This window comes from Mesocricetus auratus, unplaced genomic scaffold (genome assembly GCF_017639785.1).
Source record: "Mesocricetus auratus isolate SY011 unplaced genomic scaffold, BCM_Maur_2.0 Super-Scaffold_100020, whole genome shotgun sequence".
Classification (NCBI taxonomy): Eukaryota; Metazoa; Chordata; class Mammalia; order Rodentia; family Cricetidae; genus Mesocricetus; species Mesocricetus auratus.
In genome coordinates this window covers 24,575,044-24,596,297 of record NW_024429201.1, presented here as the reverse complement: position 1 = coordinate 24,596,297, position 21,254 = coordinate 24,575,044, and the positions used below count along the sequence as shown (strand labels likewise).

Below are 21,254 nucleotides of genomic sequence, written 5' to 3'. Positions count from 1 at the left end.
CGGGCTCCACGTATTCAGTCCCTCCTGGACCTAGGGAGGCTCGCTGGGGAGGGTTCCCCAGGAAAGCTACGCGGGCTTTCCCACCTGGCTGTCTAGGCAATGTTAGAAAGTTATTTGCCAAAAAGTGGGAGCAGGCGGCGCTCAGAGGCGAGGTGACTCCGGCAGCCTGTGGAGACTCTTCAGACAGGACGCACGCCTGGGGCTTCAAGTGGGAGCCTCACGCCCGGGACTACCTAGCCAAGGCTTGCTGGGGGAGGACCGTCCCTGTGTAGAGCCTGCGAGCCAAGCTCGGGAGGAGGAGCTTTCTAGTCTAGACGGTCAGTCAGGCCTGGGAGAGGAGCGGAAACTAGTCCCGAGGGGAGAGAGCTCGTGACTGCTGAAGCGGAGTTGACCTGGAGTGTGCTTGGCATTTTTCTGGAAGAATCAGGAAGCGACCAGGGGACCGCAGAAGTGAAGCAAAGAACCCTGGAGATCAGAGAGATCTCCAGAAAAACGCATCCAAGGGCTTCAAATCCAGTAGTTTATAAGCCCACCGCCCTCGGGCAAAGTCGGTGCAGACCGGGGGTCCCGGGTTCAGCTTCCCGGCCGCCTCTAATACGCGGAGCGCAAGAACCCAGCGAATCCAGAGCAGCAGGCGCGGGCCGGGCCGGACACAGTGCGCACGCGCAGGGGGTGGTTCCGCCAGGTCGGCTGGAGCGGTGACGAGCCCGGAAGCGCCGGCGCGCGCCCCTCCGTGCCGCAACTAGTTTGGTTCGGTGTCCTCGGGACGTCGGCCCTTCGGAGAGAACACCCGGCCTCAGCCGCCCGCTCCGCCGGTACCGCCGCGATGTCCAGCAACAGTTTCGCCTACAACGAGCAATCGGGAGGAGGAGAGGCGGCGGAGCTGGGGCAGGAGGCCACCTCGACCATCGCTCCCTCGGGCGCCTTCGGCCTCTTCAGCAGCGATTGGAAGAAGTGAGGACCCGGGCTCGGGCTGCGGGGACTTCTGGCGGCCGCGCGCGGTGCAGGGGATTTTAGGGGGACATCTAGGGGCGTGAAAGGCGGCGCTGGTGGTTCTCAAACTTTGGTGGAGGGGTAGAGAACCGGCCGGTGAGCTGAGGTCCCGCTTCCCAAACCGTTGACCGAGTTGATATGAGCTGGGCACAGGAGTTTGAATTTTGAACTAATAGTGAATTGAATTGATGTCTCCAGGGTCAGACTTGGAGAAAGTCACAATTTAAGGTGAAGAGAGTATTTGGGGAGGGGGAGTTGAGAGTGGAAATGCTTACTGGACCCTGTAATGTAGGGAGGGGCTAAGCGGTGGTGGTTTGGGGTTCAGTTTGAATGACAAACTGGTTCTTTTTTTTTTTTAATCACCTTTGGTGGTTTTACTTGATCTTTGTCCCAGGGTACTCTCCCTGACCCGCCCCCCTAAAACATTGAGATAATATTTAAATAGAGTCTTGTTGTGAAGCAGTCCTAATTTATTTAGGTACAAATAGTGTGAATTCAAAAAATAAACACTAATCAGTGTACACTCATTTTTGTGAAAAGTTACTAAGGGTTCATGTCAGATATCAGCTAGGATTGTAAACATCCTTAAGCGGTTTCATTCTTAGTTTAGTTTTGACATTTTTTTGGGGGGGGATTGGGTTGTTTATAAATGTGCAGAATTACGACAACTTTGTTTAATGGTTAGTCCCCCACCCCTTTGTTTTTCTCCATCATGGTCTCCCCGTGTAGAGAAGGCTGGCCTGGAAATCCACCTGCCTCTGCCTCCCCAGTAAAGGAGCACGCCCTAGTCCACACTTGTCTTATTTTTGATGTGTTATTGTGACACAATGAGGTAAGACAATAGACTGTCACTAGATTGTGCCGACTTAAGGCAGAGTAACTGGGCTGATAGTTTTGCAGGTGTTAGGAGGGTGTAATTAGGAATTCGGGGGGGGTGGTTAGAGGCAGAACCCCGTTCTTTAGCTTAGGCTGGTCTCAAACTGGAACTGGTTATCCTCCTGCTTCTTCCTCCCAGGTGTGGAAACAACAGGCGTGAATTGTCAGTGCCAACTTTATAATTCAAATTTTAATATGATTCCATAGACTATAAAGTGCTAATAGCTGAAACAGATGAAATTTGGACTCTATTGACTGAAATCTTGTGTATAGCATATTTGGCATTTGTGTTCATTGTTTCCAGGATGGGAAGGTTTAAAAACTAATTGATCTCATCTGTCATTGTGTGCATTTAGGTGATTGATCCAACAAGGAGTTTATTCTAACTCCACATTTTTCTTAGCAAAATGTTTCAGTTGTTGACTTTGCATGTGACTTGTGCAGTTAAATCTGCTTTTCTGATTTGTGAGCATCTCGGGTGTTTCCTTTTAGATTATATAAAGCTTGGGCCTGGCTTGGGAAGAACATAGGACTTTATAGTGTAGTTGAAGTTAGCGTTGAAGTCACAAGTGTTAACACTGAGTGCTTGTACACTTGGGTCCTCATAACTATGTCACTTTCAGTTTGTCTGCATGCTGGGGCCTTGACTGGTCAGGTGCTCTGCCACCCAGATGCATCTCCAGCCCTCGGTCCTTAGGACTATTACCAGATACTTCTCTGACGCCACTCTAAGGGTGAGGAAATTGGAGTCCAAGGTCACACAGCTGTCTGAATTTGAACCCGGACATTCTAATCTCAGGTTTTTCTCTGATGTGTTTGAGTGTGTTATTAACTACTTGAAATCGATGCTATTTTTATTAGGGAATGCATATAGCTCACCGAAAGTTTAAAACTCTGAATAGTAGCCATAGATACTGTATGACCTTGAAGCATTCAGGAGCTGACACATTTTGGCTGCTGAGCTGCAGTCTAGTGAAGTTAGTAGTGCAGAAACAGACTGAGTCCTATTCTGCAAGTGGCCATTTCATCTCTCATGAGTTCTCATTAAAAAAAAATTGTCAAAACAAATTGTCTCTCAGGACAAGATCTCTATGTAGCCCAGGTTGGCCTTAAACTCGTCACCCTTCTACCTTAGACTATTGAGTGCTTGGGTTTACAGTCACCACCCACCATACCCAGCTCTTCTGCTCTGCTTTTTTAATGGACTACTTTGAAATAGCTTCTTTTCTTTTTGTTTTTACTTTAAAAATCATTTTAGGTTTCTATTCTTCAGCATTTGTAGGAGAATCACTCTTTATGTAGAGTCACCAATTACAAATTTTTATTTTTTACCATTTAGTTATATGTCTCAGTATGTGGGTTTGTGCAGTACCCACAGAGGCCAGAGGAAGGCATTAGATCTCTGGAACTGGCTGCTGTTAGCTACCTAATATGGTGCTGGAAATCAGACTTGGATCTTCTGCAAGATCAGTATGCGCTCTTAGCCACTGAGCTGTCTGTCTTTCTCTAGTCCAGAATCACCAACCAAAGCAAGAGTTGCTGTGCTGTTCACATGCCCTCTCCCCTCCCCTCCCCCTCCCTTTCCCTTCCCATTTACACACACACATTCATTCACACACATGCACACTCACACATGTACACACACATGCACACATGTCAAATGAATTGTTATCTTCTGAACCATGGAGATTTATTTGTTTAAATCATGCCCTTTACCTTAAAACCTTAATATATGTTTTTGGTAATAAAAACAGTCTCTTATGCAAATCCTGGTTACAGATACAATAGAGAAGTTTAATATTGGTTCAGAGTATTATACAATCCAGTTTTGCCCTTTGTTCCAATAGTGCCTTTTCTTTCTAGGATGTTTTTCACTAGTATGGGATCTAGTTTGGTGTCATACAGTTTCATATAGTGATCACATCCCTTTAATTTCCATCAATGAGTTCTTAGTCCTTCTTTGTCTCACATGACCCCTTGACATATTTAAAGAGTACTAGTCAATTATTTTATAGCTGGTGTTTTGCCATCTTTAGGTTTGGGTTCTATGGCCCTGAATAGAGGATTGCCATAGATAATACGTCTTCCAACTGCTATGGCTAGAGACACAGGATACTCACCATCTTCCTAACCTTCCCAGCTAAGGGTTTTTCTGATATCTTCTATTTTTACCCCTCTCATCCACCCCCCAATCAGTTTGTGGGAAGATACCTTGGGACTATGTGGCTGTGCGTGGGGTGCCTCTGCTCCGTGTCCTCTGCAGTGCGCCTGCTCGCCCTGTGTCTTGGGACGCTGTGTTCTTTAGTACTTCACTGTTTCAACGATGCCTCATCTCTTCCCAGTCAATTCCCAGTCAGTTTTTGTTTTCAGAATTTTATTTGTAATTTTTTAACCCTCTCACCCTTCAAACAGAACCAGAATTAGGGAGCATTATATAGTTTTATGAAAGCATATCCTCAACAAAATTGTTTTGTTAGTCGTCCCATTATGATAGTTTATTGGCCTTAAGGTTTTTCATTTTACTTTTAAATGTAAAAAACTAAATTATTTCCTTCCTTTCTTTTGGAATAGTCTGCACTTTCATTGCTTTTAGTTTTCTTCTAAATTATTTTTCTTTATTCTTAAAAAAGAGAGCCTTCCTTATCTTAATCCATTTGGGTGTATCAAGAAACAATTTCCTGTTTCTTTCTGGCTTAAGCATTTAATTGTAAAGTAGTTTCTATATTAATCAGATAAGACTAGTGAATTTTCTGATTTTTTTCTAAATGTCTAAGTATCTTTTATATATCTTATTAAAACATTTAAGGTATCGCTTAAAATTTTTATTACCATGTAGAAATTGTAGATATTTATGATGTTCATTGTGGCATTTCAATGTTTTTGAACATTATGTACTGATGATACCAGGATAAATTAACAATTCTGTCTTCTTTTTTCTTTGTTTAGTGCCTTTGGCTCCTAACTTCTAACTTTCTTACAACTCCAAAGTAGTTCATTGAGAACTATAATTGCTCATTGTTTTACTGTTATAAGGAGACACCATGATCAAAGCAACTCTTGTAAAAGAACAGATTTAGTTGGGCCTTGCATACAACTTCAGAGGGCTAGTCCATGGTCACACCTTCTCCAACAAGGCTACAGCTGCCAATCTTTCCCAAACAGCTTCAATAACCGGGACTAAGTATTTAAACGTATGAGCCTGTGGGGACCATTCTCATTTACACCACCACAGGATGCTGACTGACTCCTTTTATCTCACAAGTTTGGTAGTCTTCCAGCTCCTCTCTTCTCCCCTCGTTCAGTAGATACAGTGTAGAGTGTTGTCCCCGCCAGCCTGGTTCCAGAGCCGCATCAGTCCCTAATAAACACACAGGAGGCTATATTAATTATGAAGCTGTTGGCCTTGCTTGTTTCTTACTGGCTAGCTCTGACTTAAGTATTTAACCCATAATTGCTAATCTAAGTATTTCTCTTACTGGAGGAAAGGGTCTGGACCTCTTATTCCTATGGTGGCTACATCAGGACTGACTCTGCCTCTCTTTCCCAGAATCCTCCTTGACTCCTAGTCCCATCTATCTTGCTTCCCTATTGGCCAACAGTGCTTTATTGATATGTACACAGGACTTCCCCATCAATACAGTGATTGCAAATGTATGATGTTGGTAACTCAGAGCACAAGGTTTCCCGAGTCTCCTTCCTTTGAGAGCATTGTGGAATATTGGAGCGTCACAGGAGACAAGAGTCTCGGTTAAGTAAGTGCTTTCCAGTTGCAATGCTTTCTTGTTCAACTTGGTTGATTTCCTCAAATTTCAGTTTCCTCCTTTCTAGAAAGGATGTGGTTAATATTTGCCTGTTCTGGGATTTTTTTTTCTCCAAGATACGGTTTCTCTGTGTAGCCCTGACTGTTTGGGAACTCTTCCTGTAGACTAGGCTGTCCTCAAACTCAGAGGACTGTCTCTCAAGTGCTGGTATTAGAGCCGCCACTGCCCAGCTTCTTGGAGCATTTTTGTAAGACGTTATATTTGAAAGCAAGATTTCAACTTCTCTTCCTCCTCCTCTCTCTTCTTTCCTCCCTCTTTCCTTTCCCTTCCCCATCCCTTCCTTCTCTTCCTTTTTATTTATCTATTTTCTTTTTGAAGTAGATCTCATACTCTTTTTTTAAAATAAATTTTTATTTAAATTAAAATAATCTTATTTTACTTACCAATCCCTCCATATGGAATGGGCTCCCAAAGTTCATGTTCTAGGGATAAGTACTGGTTCCATTGCCAGAAGCCCCATAGACTGCTCAGGCCTCTCAACTGACACCCATGTTCAGGGGCCCTGGTTTGGTCCTATGCTGGTTCCCTAGCTGTCAGATTGGGGTCTGTGAGCTTCCACTTGCTCAGGTCAGCTGTTTCTGTGGGTTTCCCCAGCATGGTCTTGACCCCTGTGCTCATCACTCCTCCTTCTCTACAACTGTATTCCGGGAGTTTGGCTCAGTGCTTGGCTGTGAATCTCTGCTTCTGCTTCCGTCAACTACTGGATGAAGGCTCTAGGATGGCATTTTAGGTAGTTATCAATCTCATTATAGGGAATGGATCCCATTCTCTTGATGCTGGCATGGAACTCACTGGATGTAGACCAAATTAGCCTCAAACTTACACCAACCCTGTCTCTTCAGCCTCCCTTAGTGCTGGGATTACAAACATGAGCCACCATGTGTAGATTGTTTCTAAACTAGAATCTAAACTAGTGTAAGGGAAATTGGTGAGAGCATCACGGAAGTGGTAATGTTGGATCCTAAGGTCTGAGGAGATGTGCCATGTGGATGAAAGGAGAGTTATTTAGACACCAAGAATGTAGAAACCAGGAGAGCTATGGGAAAGGATCCATGTTCAAATGAGAGCAAATTGGACATCAGGGTTGTGGGCATGGTAGGAAGGCATGGGGATGGTTGAATCACCAAGGGAGAGATTGTTAGACCCATGTATGCCTGAATAGAAGAATTGGGAAATAGTGCAGAATGAGAGTAAATAGAATGAAGGCTGCAGAGGCCCTGTAATTAATAATTAAAGATTAGCCACCAGGAAATTAGCAGCTTATCATCCACTAAACTACACTAAAAGGTGACTTAGGGTCTTAGCCCAACCTTGGAAGGCCGAGCTGAGTCCCAGGAAGGCTAAGTGCTCTGCTTACCCCAGCCTCCCAGAATCCTGGAGACAGACGAAGCAGGGACTCTAGTTAAGCAGGAACTCATTTTTTCCCACAGCAAGCATCTTAAAGGAAAAAAACTGCAGGGGGTGGGGGAGGGGATAGCCAGTCTGTGGTTTTAAAGGTCAGCCTATGCTCAACTAGGTGCCCTAGGCTTTACCTAGTGAACTTAAGCTGTTCATGCAGTGACCTCATCTGGTTTGATCTAGGCTACCAGTCATCTTTTTTTTTTTTTTTTTTTTTTTGGTAAACAACTCAGGACTCCCCCATCTGACTTCTCCGTGCCATCTTTGACTGGCTCTTGTGCCCTACAGGTGACAGTTTAAACCTATTAATGTTGGAGTGGATTTGTTAGTTTAGATCCACAGAGCAGGTTTAGAGACTAGTAAAGGACTTGCTGCATTTTTCCTGAAGTGGGTATATTACATCAGTGTGTTTTCATTGCATTATAAGCTTTATAGTACCAACCTTGAACATTCCTCCATTCCCTCAGCTTTAATCCCAGTGCTTCTCACTGCTGCTGCATGGAGACCACACATAACTTGTTTGTATGAAGTTGTTGCAGGCCCAGCTCTGTATCTGCCACCCTTCCTGTCTTTCAGGAAGGCATTAGACATGGCACCTAATGAGACAGTCTGTTTAGAGGAGGTCCTTAAGTATGTTCTTCAAAATAAGCCAGTTCTAGGTGTCAACACTTCACTAATAATAAAACATTATTTTGACATAGCTTACTTAACAGGTGTCATCAAGTCACAATATGAGGCTGTAAATGTGCTTATGTGACTTTCAATTTCCATTGATAATTAGTTTTATTAGGCTGTGTATCTTGTTTTCATTTTTTATTAACTGCTTCCTATGGTTCCAGTAGTAAGAGCTTGGTGGTCTTTTTTTTGTTTTTTTGTTTTTACGAGACAGGGTTTCTCTGTATTGTTTTCGAGGCTGTCGGTCCAGCCCAGCCTCGAACTCACAGCGATCCGCCTGCCTCTGCCTCCTGAGTGCTGGAATTAAAGGCGTGCGCCACCACCGCCTGGCTGGTCTTCTTTCTATGGATTTTTTTTTTTTTTTTTTGGTTTTTCGAGACAGGGTTTCTCTGTATTGTTTTAGGTCTGTCCTGGAACTCACTCTGTAGACCAGGCTGGCCTTGAACTCACAGAAATCCGCCTGCCTTTGCCTCCCGAGTGCTGGGATTACAGGCGTGCGCCACCAACGCCGGGTTTCTATGGATATGTTTACATTATTCAGTAAATCTGTGTGCTTAGGATTCTGGAAACTCAAAGGATATTTGTTGAACATTTACCTAGAGCAGTGGTTCTCAACCTTCTTAATGCTGCTACCTTTTAGTACAGTTCCTCATGTGGTGACTCCCAACTGTAACATTATTTCATAACTATAATTTTGCTGCTGTTATGAGTTGTAATATAAATATTTGATGTGCAGGATATCTGATATATGACCCCTGTAAAAGGGTCATTCGATCCCGAGAGAGGTCACAACCACAGGTTGAAAAGCACTGACCTAGAGATTTCACACATCGTAATATTAAATGTCATAATTTATGTGAGATGCATCAGGAAAGTATTTTTTTGTTCATAATTTTGCCTGACAGGTGTTTTCAGGTTCTTTTATTCTGGTCAGGGATTCAGATTAAACTAACATCTACTGTCTAATCAGTATTTAGAAGTGAAGGCTTGGGGAGAGAGTTGCGGGCACTGGCTGCTCTTGTGGAGGACCAGAGTTCAGTTCTCAGTACCCACATGGCAGCTCACAACTTCCTGTAACTTCAGTTTCAGTTGTTTGACACTTTTTTGGCCAATTTGGGCTCCTGTACATATATGCAAACACACACGCACACAAGCATGGACACTCAAACACATACAGAAAGGGTGTAGACAGGGCGACTGGGGATGCTGTGCCCATGATTTGATCCCCTGCACCCTTGGGGGTAGTGTGACTTTGTGGCCCCTATACACAAGGTGACTGTCTGGTTTTGCTACAGTATCACCTGAAGTTAATTGTGTATTTCAGAATAGCCATTCTCTTCATGGCATTGCTTTGTCTTGGCTATGTTAGGTTTACTTAACTTGGAATTGTCATGTCAGTCAAGAGTTTTAAGTCTCTCTCATACTCTTCAAAGGCATATTTTATTATAAACTTGGAATTATATCATATACATTTCATTGTGTTTGTTTTGGTGCTGTGATTTTGACCCGGGGTCTTGTACATGTTAAGCTTGTGGTCTACCATGAGCTGGACTCCCAGCCCATGGTGTTGTACTGTAGACTGTAGTTATTTGTCTCCTGATCACTAAATTGTGTTGGAATTCTCACCTTTCCTATGTGATGTGCCTGTTGAATGGCATTTCTTACATAAGTTAATTCTTGAAATATATTCTAAACTAAATGTGATGAATAAAGATTTGATGAAGCATGTCTGTTAGTAGGGTCCTGCTTTGTACAGTGTTCCCCTTTGTTCTGCTTCACTTGGGCCTGTTCTTGGTGGAGAACCAGCTCTGACTTACATTTGAACAGATACTCATCCAGGAAGCTGCTTACTCCTTGATAGAGGGCTCTTTAAGATCACCGACATTTCTGAAATTCCGAATCCTTATATTTCTGGCTTGTCTGACTATAAGCTGTGAGATAGTGTTGTCTCAGGAAGCACTTTGAACATCGTTACTCAGAAGGGATGATCTTAAACATCATCAACAACAAAAAGCAGACAGATGGTTCCCTGAAATGTTCTTTTTAAAAAAGCTGCATTAAAGTTACACTCACAGAATGACAAATGTGTCGTAGTAAAATAATATGACAGCATTGCGCTGGTGTATATAAATGAGGCACTGACAAAAACAAATTGCCCCCAGTCCAAATGGAAAATTTAAAATGAAGAGCCCAAAGTAGAATAATCAGAGAGGAAATGATTTCCTGTATTTCATATTATGAACAGTGCTGGTTGTATTTAGGGAAGACATTTAGCATATCAACCACAGCAAATTCACAGATCCACACAAGTAGACAGTTTGTAGCCAATGTCTGCTCACTTATGGGCTGATTATTTGTGTTGCTGAGAGAAGGCCAGTGTCTAATCCTTCAGCAGAGTGAGTTGGCATGGCGGCTCAACAAGGGGGAGATTATAAGTGAGGCTGGTTCCAAAGCCATGGGTTGGCAGACTGCATCATCTTTACCCTTGGGGGGGTTAAGAATATGGTCGTGAAGGAGGGGCAAGATACTGGTACAGCAGAAGGGCAGAATGGGGAGGAGGGCAGTGCAGGGTGGGGCCAGATTGTACTGCCTCCATAACTAAGGGCTTGGAGTTTATTCTGCCAACCAAAGCCATTGGAGAGTTTTAACTAGTGTGTATTTAGAACATGGTTAACTGCTAAGTGTCTGTTGTGTGACAGATATATTTCAATAACTAACAAATTTTAGAAGTAATTTACTGATTCAGCACACAGGAATTCTGTCTGCATGCTAGACATTGCTCTTTAAAAACAGTCTCCCTTCTCTCTCCCTCTCTTCTGCCCCTCCCTCTTTTAGTGTGTGTGTGTATGTATGTATGTATGTATGTATGTAGTGTGTGTGTTCGTATGTGCCTGTGAGTGTGTTCTATGCCATGTTGGAACCAGTGTACAGCTTTTGGGAATTGGTTCTCTCCTTTTACCAGATGGTTCCCAGGAATCGAAGTCAGATTGGTAAGCTTGGTGGTATATGTCTTCCTTCTTTGAGCTGTCTCACTGGCTTCAGGCACTCTTCTTAATACTGAGTAGTAAGCTGTGAATAAACTACTGTCCCGGAGTTTATATTCTAGCAGGGGAAGATATACATTAAACAAGTCACTGTGACGTCATCTGATAGTAAAGCATGCAGTAGAAGAAGGAGTAAAGCATAGTTTGAGGGAGGTTGGCTGGAGTTTCCAGCACAGAGCCAGGAGAAAGTCCAGGAGCACATACATGAAGGAGGTGAGGAGGTCATATGTGGGTATCTGTTTATCCACACAGCATAACAATTGCTTAGGCATCAAAGTAGGAGAGTTTCTGACCCATGTGAAGATCGAGAGTGGCCATTGTGGTTGGAGTAATTAAGCACAGAAGGAACTGTAAATAATTTAGTAGAAGATGAAATAAGAGGTAAAAGTTGGGGTGCAGGATGGGGCCAGCTTTCAAAGGGCCTTGTAAAGACTTGGATTTTTACCTTGAGAGAGAAGGAATATCATTGAGGGGTTTGAGGAAAGGAATGGGATGACCCCATTTACCTTTTAAAAGACTTACAGGCTTCTAAATTAGTAGTCACCTACAGGTCTGAGATGGGAGATCAGCAAAGAGATTTGTAATATCCCACAAGAAGATGATTCATTGGCCACATGTTGATGGGTTGCTGATGCTTTAGCTACAATAGATGTGTAAGAAAAAGATAAAGCAGGGATGGACCTGAGCTCCTTTATCTGTGCGTGGAGGTTTAGAATTGTTCCTGAATACAATGAAGAAGACTATGTAAAGACAACCAGCAGACAAAATCCCAGCGCTGAGGGCCAGGGACTTAAGTATGTTAAGTTTGAGATAGTAGCGGTTGGATCTGTGAGTCTGGATCTGGAGCGATTGGGAGAAATGAGGCTAGAGAAAAGGGAATGCCACAGGATTGGGTGAGAAGGGGTAGGGAAAGGAGAAGCTGGTGCACTAAGTGCTGGGGTATTCTTGGGGTCATGGGGTCAGAGCATAAAGACAAGTTGAGGAAGGTGACCTCTGAGAAGTGAGTTTGTGTATGTTGGTATGGAGCACTTGGTAATCTTGCCCAACATTTTAGGTACTGTAATGGGATCTGAGTGGACTTGAGAGAAAGGTGAGGAATTGTAGTTAATGTGTGTTGTAGGACAGGGAACAAAAAACACTAGTATCTGGAGAGACATGTCATGTAAGATGGCAGCAGCTGTTACTGTTCTTGTTTATGGAACCAACTGATGGAGAAGGAAAAACCCTGGTAGAATAGAAGGGGAACCATGAACTAATACCCTCTTTCCTCACAGGACACGTAGACACACCAACTCTAACATAAGCCCCACATGGATAACCCAGAGGAATCACTTAACTCGTTGAGACTTGAGTTCTTCCACCTTCTGCTTCTCCTCTAGGTTGGAACTTTGTTCTGAGAAATATGCTTTTTAGGTGTTATTAGTGGACACACACACACACACACACACACACACACACACACACTACACACACGACAGTAAACAACTGTGGCAAATAAGATTATATTCATACACATATATGGATTGAGACCTTATTAATTATAACCAAATTACCTAAGAAAGAATATTAATGATGTTAGATGGGAGTCTTATGATGACTTTCCTCATATACATGTCTGTAGCTGGTAGAGGGAATCAAATAGATACAGGTTCAAAGCTGAGCTGTTCATCCCATGGAGTTATTTAACTGTAATTGAAATAAAGACTCAGGTTCTCATTCCCACTGGATTGAGATTGTAGGACTCTGTAGCTAGCTGTTACCACATCGGGTAGTGGCATAGTACAGACATTTCTTTTATGACAGAACATCCAAGGAGTACTGCTGGTTTATGGGTCACCAATTAGAGCTAATTGGGAGGGGCATGAGAAAGTGTGGTTTGAGCAGAGCACAGAGCTGGAGAAAATGAAGGGTTGGTGAGATGGATGAGGTAGATAACCAGAAGCTGTATCACCAATCATGTGGCACTCTGTGCTGAGTTTGGACTTTGTCATGAAAGTTCGCACAGTAAGGGTCTGGGAAAGAATTCGAAGTAGAAGAGTGATGAATTTAATGAGATTTATTTGTAAACATTTGGGGTATTAAATTGGATCATCATGAGACTGGTACTCTGTGATGTTGAGCAAGTTTGGAGTGAGGAAGGAAGGTGTTGAATTCTGTTTTGGATCTCTTGAGTTTGAGTTGATAGATGAACATTCTTTTTTTTTTTTTTTTTGGTTTTACAAGACAGGGTTTCTCTGTATTGCTTTGGAGGCTATCGGTCCAGCCCAGCCTCGAACTCACAGAGATCCGCTTACCTCTGCCTCCCGAGTGCTGGGATTAAAGGCGTGCGCCACCACCGCCCGGCTAGATGAACATTCTTTAAGCAAGTCTATCACCTAGGTTGGTGATAAGACATTTGCTAGTTACCATTTGGTAATGATGTTGGACACCATTGAGTAGCCAGTATGTAGTATATGAAAAGGCCAATGTGGATGGATTCTTAGTGAAGCCAACTTTAAGGAGAGAGGAGAATTGGTGCTCGCTCAGAGAGCCAAGAACAGAGCAGAGTTCATTTTGGAGAAGCTGTGGAGTTGACTGTACACAACAATCAGTGTAAACCTTCTGTAAGAGATGACAACAAGAACATGGCTTTGGGTGAGTTTTTTGAGTCAGGAAGGCGTGTTGCTCAGGCAAGCCCACTCTGCAGCTAGTCTACCTGGTATGAAAGGCTGTCACAGAGGGGTTAACCTGGCAGGCTACTTATCACTCTTGGCCCCTGGATTCCTTGGGTATGAAATAGGGATAAGGGTAGTCATATAACCTCCACTCTGAATAATTTTGAGGATTAACAGGTCTAACAAACTGTTAACTTATTTAACATATACTGTTAGTATTTACTAATAGCTGTAAGTAGTTAGTAGTAGTTAATAGCACACCACTCCTAGTTTTGTGTTGTTTATTTTTGCTCCCGATCTTGGAGCCAACTCTCCCAAGGGTTGAAATCATGTGTAAGAACACACATGGTGCAACTCCATAGAGCTTGTCCAGCTTGACAGTGTCACCATGTGACCTTTTAAAAGCTGAGTTTTAGAAGCATGCTTTTCAAGTGCTTCAGGCTGAGCTTATCTCAGTAGAGATTACGTATCTGTCTCCCCAGTTCCCTACACAGAAGGCTGATCCAACACATCAGATGGGCAACTTACCCTCAGTGGCCTTGGAAACATGTTTGCTTTTAAAAAGAGTTTTAAAATTAATCTAGCTTTGAGTTGGCATACCTTATTAACACAGTTGTAGAAAACTTATATTTAGCCTCATGTAGTTCATGAATTTCTTGGAGAAAGAGTGAATACTAATACTCAGACTTGATGCACCAACTGACTGCTTGGCATGTCTGTGTTTATGCCCATCTGTTACTGTGGCACCATGCCCATTATCATGGTGGCATGCCAGTAGCAGTGAGGCGTATGAGCCAACAAAGATGAATTGTTTGGATGGAATACACTATTCTGTAATACTAATTAATTTTGAACTGATGAATCTACATGAGCTAATGTTAACCAAATACAGCCCAAGTACTATCAGTGAAAATAAAGTGTATTTTGACTTACGTAGGAGTATATCATAGATATTTTAGACTGCTGTTGAGAATAATTACGATCAGTGTTTACTATGGTTCCAGCAGCCAGTTTTCTTTATGTAAAATTTAGAGTTTAAAAGAAAAAAAGCAGTGTTTTTTTCTCATGGTAGAATGTGATTAGCAGGTAAGTTATGTGACACTGTTAACTGCAGAGTTTGTGCTGCCTACATGGTTCTTTGCAGTATTGGATTTGAAGATCCATTTTGCTTAGTTCCTTGCGTGCTTCACCAGTCCCTCTTCTATGGTGGTGCACTGAGGAAGGTTGAGTGAGGTCAGCTTCTTCCAGATTTGTTTCCTGTGCTGGTTTCTTTATCGGTTATGTGGGAGTAGTGCCAGCCACACACGTTTCCTCCAGGCTTTGTCTCTCTGAGTATGACAGCAAAATAAAGTGCTAAGTTATGGGGCTGAGTTGAGTGTGTGTGTGTTATAAATACGTGGTATGTTATTCCATTTGCATACTATCACAGTTAACCACAGTGAAAAAGTTCTTACCTAGTTTTTTCAGTAGAAAAGATCAAAAGGTATTATGCAGACAGATCAGCATTCTGTCTGGATCTTCCTTTTAATATAACATATTCTGGAGATCTTTCCACGTTACCGCAAGAAACTAGTTCAGTGTCTCTGCTGTAATACTGTGTTCTTTGAGGTTAATTATTCCATTATTGAAGGACATTTAATTGATTTCACTTTTGTCAAGTATAAGCAGTTCTGCAGTATACATATGAGTTTATCTGCTTATAGAAATGTTTTGTTTTTGTTTTTGTTCTGTTTCTTTCTTTTTTTTTTTTTCTTTCTTTCTGAGACAGGGTTTCTCTTTGTAACAGTCCTGGCTCTCCTAGACCAGGCTGACTTCTAACTCACAGAGATTCACCTTCTTCTGCCTCCCAAATGCTGGGATTAAAGGTTTGTGCCACAGTGTCTGGTTATAGGAAACATTTTTTGAGGTAGAATTGTAAGTCAGTTATTGAAAATTAAATTTCGATGGATTTTGCTGAGTTGGCTTCCAGGTGGGTTATACCAAGTTCTCCCAGTGACTAACAATAAAAGTCTTCTTTTTTTTTTTTAAACATCAGTCTCAATACTGCTATCATCCAATGAAATATATAATATTTCAGTAGGTCTAGGATTATAAATGACCATTTTTTATATTCTAGCTTTTAAAATAGTTCTTTCCATTATCTTTTAGTCTTTATATAATGTCTTTTGAAGTTGACTGCCAGTGTTGAGGAAGGCCTGCCCATCTGTGTAAGTCTTATTGGGAGGAAGCCATACTTGATTATTTATGCATTATCCATAGCTGTTCCATACTGTAGTAGAGATGGGTATTACATCAGATATGCTGTGGCTGCTATAGAAGTTTACAGACCTCTGTCTTAAGTTAGTGTGCTTAGTTTTTGGATGCTTTTACTTGTTTCTCATTGTTTTCAGTCATTTGACTGTTACACTTGGTGTGATTTTATCTTTTCCTTAGACTTTTTAAAATATGTGACTTCAAGTCTTTCTCATTTTGGAACAACTTCTTTAGGCATTTTTTATATTTTGGTTTCTCATCCCTACTTTGGCCCTAATTAGAGCTGCTAGGTGTTTTGGTGACAAAGACACAGACCATAGCACAGCTGTTTCCTGCCCTGTCTCTGAGCTTCCATTTACTGTTTTCCCTGGACCCTGCTTTCAGTTCCTATCTGGTGTCAAAACTGCCCCACAGGCTTTTAGTTCAGATTCTGTGTTTTTCAGTTCTGAATATCCTTTTGATTATTTTGTTCATTCTGGCTGGCTGTCTATATGGCATTATCTACTTTGTTCATCTTTTAGTTGTGATTTGTGACTATATTTAATTATTTAAAAATTTCGACCTGGTGACTCTAGTATTGGGGTCAGTTGTGGATTTGTTTTTACACTTGTTCCTTTCTTCCCTTCACCATTTATTTTCTGCTATTTGTTCCCTGTTCTGGTCTCAAGTTTTGATCAGATTCTGGGTATTTAGGATAAAAGCTTTGATGAATCTGAAAAAAATACAACCCCTAGAAGGTTGTAATTATTATTATTATTATTATTGATTTTTACAGCTCTTCCTGTCCCACACTGTCTTCAGTGTCAGCCGATCACTTTGTCCTAACTGCACTCACTTTAGGCTTTTGTATTCTTTTCAGTGCCGTTTTTCCTCTGGTACCTGTCTTTCCCGCGTGTATCCTCCTGTCTGTGGGGCTCTTCCATGACTTGAAGAGCCGAGGTGTCTATTCTTGCTCCTTTCTCCAGCAGGGTGCTTGGTGAAGCCTCTCCATGTATTTACCTTCCCAGTTGACATTTTCTGCCTGGCTTCTTAGAATCTTGTCCCTTGAAAACGTGCCAGCTTCTTGAAGGGAGTGTGCAGAAAATTTTGCGTTCTTTTTGCGTGGTTCCATACTGTTTGATTTTGCCCTTAGTTCTGCTCACTCTTGTGACTGAATTCCAGTATTTGTCTCTTGTCGCAATCATGGCTTCTCTGGCTCTGCTCTTGCCAGGGGAAATGCACCGAGGGAAACAGCTGGTGGGAAGGGAGAGTCATATTTAGTTTTTCTCTTGAGAGTGGTGGTTCCTAAGTCCTGCTGCATCTGTCCTGTGTGTGCACCTGCCTGTGGCTTTAAGAATGGCAGGCACTGGAAGTTTGTAAGTCCTCATGTTTAGAACATTGCAGCCAGAAGGGCCCCTCTAAACGATTAGGCTAGAATTCTTTTTTGAAAGGCACTCATTGCTCAGTGGTTTTAAAAATCTCAGCATAAGCCCTGAAGCCTTTAGTATTGTTTCAGTGCCTGGCCCTCCTGCCCTTCCCACTGGCACAGAGCTCGCGCACTGTTCCCTTTTCTGACCGCTCCCAACTGCTTCCTCTATTCTCTCCTGCAGTCTGTCTTTGCTTTGTTTGCTTCCTGCATTGCCTTACGACTACTTGTAATTTGATTTTTAAGTGCATTTCTTTTTTTATATTTGTTAAAATAGAATTTCAGGAGGGTTCCCTCCCCTCCCCTCCCTCCCCTCCCTCCCTCCCCTCCCCTCCCCTCTCCTCCCCTCCTGTCCCATCTTTCTTTGTATGTCACAAATGTAAACGGAACATAATGGAGGCAGGTACTTCAAGATGGGAGAGCAGTGTCCATTTGTCTCAACCCAGAGTAATCTGAAGGTATTCATGAGATTCTACATTGGCTTTTTAAATTAAGAGGTTATTGTCCTGTGTGGGAGAAGTTCTAATGGAAAGGTAGGGAGAAGAAAAGCTTAGCAAGGTTAAGGAAATGCCTATAACATATACTCCCCTTTAGTCCTATAAACGGTGTATAGGAAAGTCATTCTGGCTTTCCTTTTTGAGAGATGGTGATGGGTGACCGGAAGGCTGAAGATTCTAGCAGCTGTGGCTGGAGTTTGTGAGAGGACAGCACACGTCTGAAGCTGTGAAGAGCTCTGAGGACTCACAGGAAGTGTAGGCAGACTGAAGGCGTCACCTGGACGTGGGGCTGGTCCATAAGCTTGAAGGCAGGCAGGCAGGCAGGCTGGTGCCCTGGCGATGCAGCATGGCCTAGTCCCAGCCCTTGCCTGCAGACCCAGGCACACTTGCAGTCACCACCAGGAGTGGTGCCTCGTCCGTGCCTCCGCCCCAGCCCTCCAAGCTTTTGACGCTCCTATGGGGCACACCTCGGTCACTGTCCCTCAGCACTTTTGCTGCGCATTCATTTTTAGATCTCAGTCTCGGGTGCTGCTCTTAGTGGTGCATATCTCTTGGAACTGTTTTGAGGGAAGAGACGGTAACTGTGGAGGGTGACTAGGTCATAATAACTAGTGTGTGTTTCAGAAGACCTGGGAAAAATGACTTTGAATGTTTTCAACACAGAGAAAATGCTAAGGGCCAGTGATTTGAAAAGCCCTCTCAGTACAAGTCCAGTGATCTGAGGGGAGAGCCAACTCCTGGAAGTTGTTCTTTGGCCTCCATCCATGGGTGCACACTGCACATACCACAAAGAAAATAGGTGTGCTTGCCCTGGTTTGAACAGTGTGTCAAAATACTACGTGTACTCCATGAATGTATACATTTTTCAGATGTCAAAAAAAAATAGATACACTCAGCACAGTGATACATAGTTGTAATCCTAGCACTAGGGAGGCAGAGGCATGGAGATCTGGAGTTCCAGGCCAGCCTGGCCTATGTGGTGAGACTGCCTCAAAACTAGTCCTCTTAAATGAATAAAATTAAAATTATTCATGATAGATAGAACCTGGATGAGTGTTGAGAGAAGTTGTTGATGGGAAATGGATCTGTTATAGAAGGATCACTAAGTCTAGTGGTTCTCAGCCTTCCCGATGCCTTGAGTCTTTATTGCAGTCCCATGTTATGGTGATCCCCAACCACAGCATTATTTCATTATGAATTTTGCTACTGTCATGAATCGTAATGTAAATATCTGATATGCAGATGGTCTTAGCCGACCCCTGTGAAAGGGTCATTTGTCCCCAAAGGTTTGTGATGCACAGGTTGAGAATTCTGGCATGGTCTATGTTGAAGAGGTCACACACACAATGCCAGTTGCTGTATGGTCTCATCTTACGTGCAGTTATAGAAAAGAAAGGTCAGAGGGTGGTAACCTGTCAGGAGTGTGAGTGAGCCTGCTACGAATGATCTGTGGTTGATACTGGTCCTCGTGGTCCTCGTGTGCTAAGTGAACACAGTATACTCTTAGAATTGTAGAATGCTGCTATTATAAGTCACACCACGGTGAAACCGACATTGTGTGGTCTCTGTTCCCAAACTGCTGAAGAACTTTCTTTTAAAAATTTCAGTCTGTCACAGATGAATAGTTCTATAAAATTCAATAAAAATCCATTACTAGAAAAATAAAGTAGAAAAAGGCATATACCACCCCCCATTTTTACTAGATTCAATAAACATAAAATTATACTGTCAGATTGCTTTCCCAAGTTTCCCGTGTGTGTGCTCTGAGTTTTTGTGCGTATCTCGGGCCAGACTTATTATCTCAGACAGTACTTTGAGTGGCACTCACGAGCACCTGTGCCACTTAGTCTCAGTGTCCTCTTAATTGATGTTGCCTTTCCCAGGAGTTGGGGAAAAGCCTGAGGATTTCAGTTTAGATTTTTGAAAAAGAAAGACCATTAGTACTCTCCAAACACACTTCTACCCCCCAGCTTGTTCTGTATAGCTGGTAGAAGATTGCTTTGGGACTGGATTCTGGTTTATTCTGGCAGTAGGGTGCAAGCACATTTCCTGGTCAGAGTAGGGTTTGCTTTGCCTTTCAGCAATGCATTTCCCGTTCCTTGAAACTTTTAGGCATGCTTTGGACTGAGCTGGATGGGAAAAGTAATACCGTTTAACACCACAAGGTGTCACTTATGTAAAAATAAACTTGGTTCTCAATACTGAGGGTTGGTATAAGTGCAGACCCAGGTAAGATAAAGAATCTTGCATTGAAACAGACACAGCTTTTTTAGCACAGAGTGTGTGAAATGCTGCTAATTCAGCGTTATCTCAAAATAAGAATCTTGAAATTTATAAACATTTCTTACTTTCTAAGGGTTATGTGGTAGCATGCTGCTGGCCATTTTTGAATACACATAATGAAGGCGGTGACTTAGAGACAGAGAAAGTGCATTCGGAGAGTGAGCTGGGTGTCTCGGCTCTTCCAGTCCTTGTTTTGGTGACATGCAAAGGGATTTGGGATGAATCTGTAATTCTTGTATCTGGGAGGCCGTTGTGACAGGTGTGGGCTGAAGCAGGGCTTATGAGCTCTCCCCTGGGGCAGCACAAAAGGATCCATCCGTGTTTGCCTCAAAGACCGTCTCTTCCGTTAAACAAGAACCAAACCTTTGCTTTAGTGTCTGGACCCTGTTTTCTAGTTAGAGAAGAGGTCAGGACACACGGTGGCGGAGGAGAACGCCTTGTCTGCCCTTGTGTAAGAAACTAGCCAGGCTTCCATTAGGACTGAGCAAGGTGATGTCTGGGTGAGAGGTTGGCAGGTCCTAAAACTGATGTTTCAGTCTTCCTCATTGTTCATTTCTCTCTTCAGATAACACGAGGAGGAGAGTCCTGGAATATTCTTAGAGAAAAGGAAAAGGAAACAAGCAGGAGAAAGGTTTTCCCTTTTCTTGCATATGGGTATTTAATAATCCCCTCTTACTGTTAGTTTCTATCTAATTCCATTTTTTTGTGTGTTTTCTTAATCTGAATACAATTTGAAAGTTCTTTTAGGTTTTTAGATTTTTCACTTAGGTAAGTTTCATTATGTAAAATGGGAAAATAGGACAAAGTGGAAGGAAACGTTTCCTTGAGGTACTGATATTCCCCCCAATTCTTTCTATTGTCTTCCAGTTTTCAAGGGCCTGGGATGTATAAGTGGGTATTCTAAATTTGCCACAGTGAGATCAGTGAGATTTACAGTATTTTCATATTTAGTAGTGTACCTTTAGAGATTAGTTTTTAGATTTATTTTACATGCATTCATGTTTCTCCCGCATGCATGTAGGTGTACGATTCGTGAGCTTCATGTCCCCAGAGATCAGAAGGGGGAAGGTTAGATTCCTTAGAACTGCTCTGCCTCCCATCTCCATGGAGTGCTAAGAATACAGATGCATGCCATTGCTGCCAGCTTTTTACTTGGGCTCTGGGGTTGAACTCAGGTTATCAGGCTGGCATATATAGTGCCTTTACCCACTGAGCCGTGTCCCAGCCTAGCATTTCTTATACATTGTTGTTTCTACTATTTAACATAAAAGTTCTGGTTATACTTTAATTGGATATCTTAATTACTATAGGTTTTTTTTTTTTTGGTGGGGATCTCCTTTAAATGGTCACTGTTA

At 42.6% G+C, this 21,254-nt stretch overlaps 1 protein-coding gene across 3 annotated transcripts in view; it reads left to right on the top strand.

Annotated features, from left to right (window-relative positions):
• Positions 1-417: 417 nt before the first annotated feature.
• Positions 418-21,254, top strand: part of Ap3b1 (adaptor related protein complex 3 subunit beta 1) — a 194,720-nt gene continuing 173,883 nt past the window's right edge. The window contains exon 1 of one of the 3 annotated variants that reach the window (XM_040728840.1): positions 418-954. In XM_040728840.1, the coding sequence (XP_040584774.1) occupies positions 827-954 (128 nt within the window). In that variant the 5' untranslated portion in view covers positions 418-826. The remainder of the gene's footprint in view (positions 955-21,254) is intronic. The other 2 variants (XR_005869832.1, XM_005065647.4) reach the window with 2 other exon arrangements.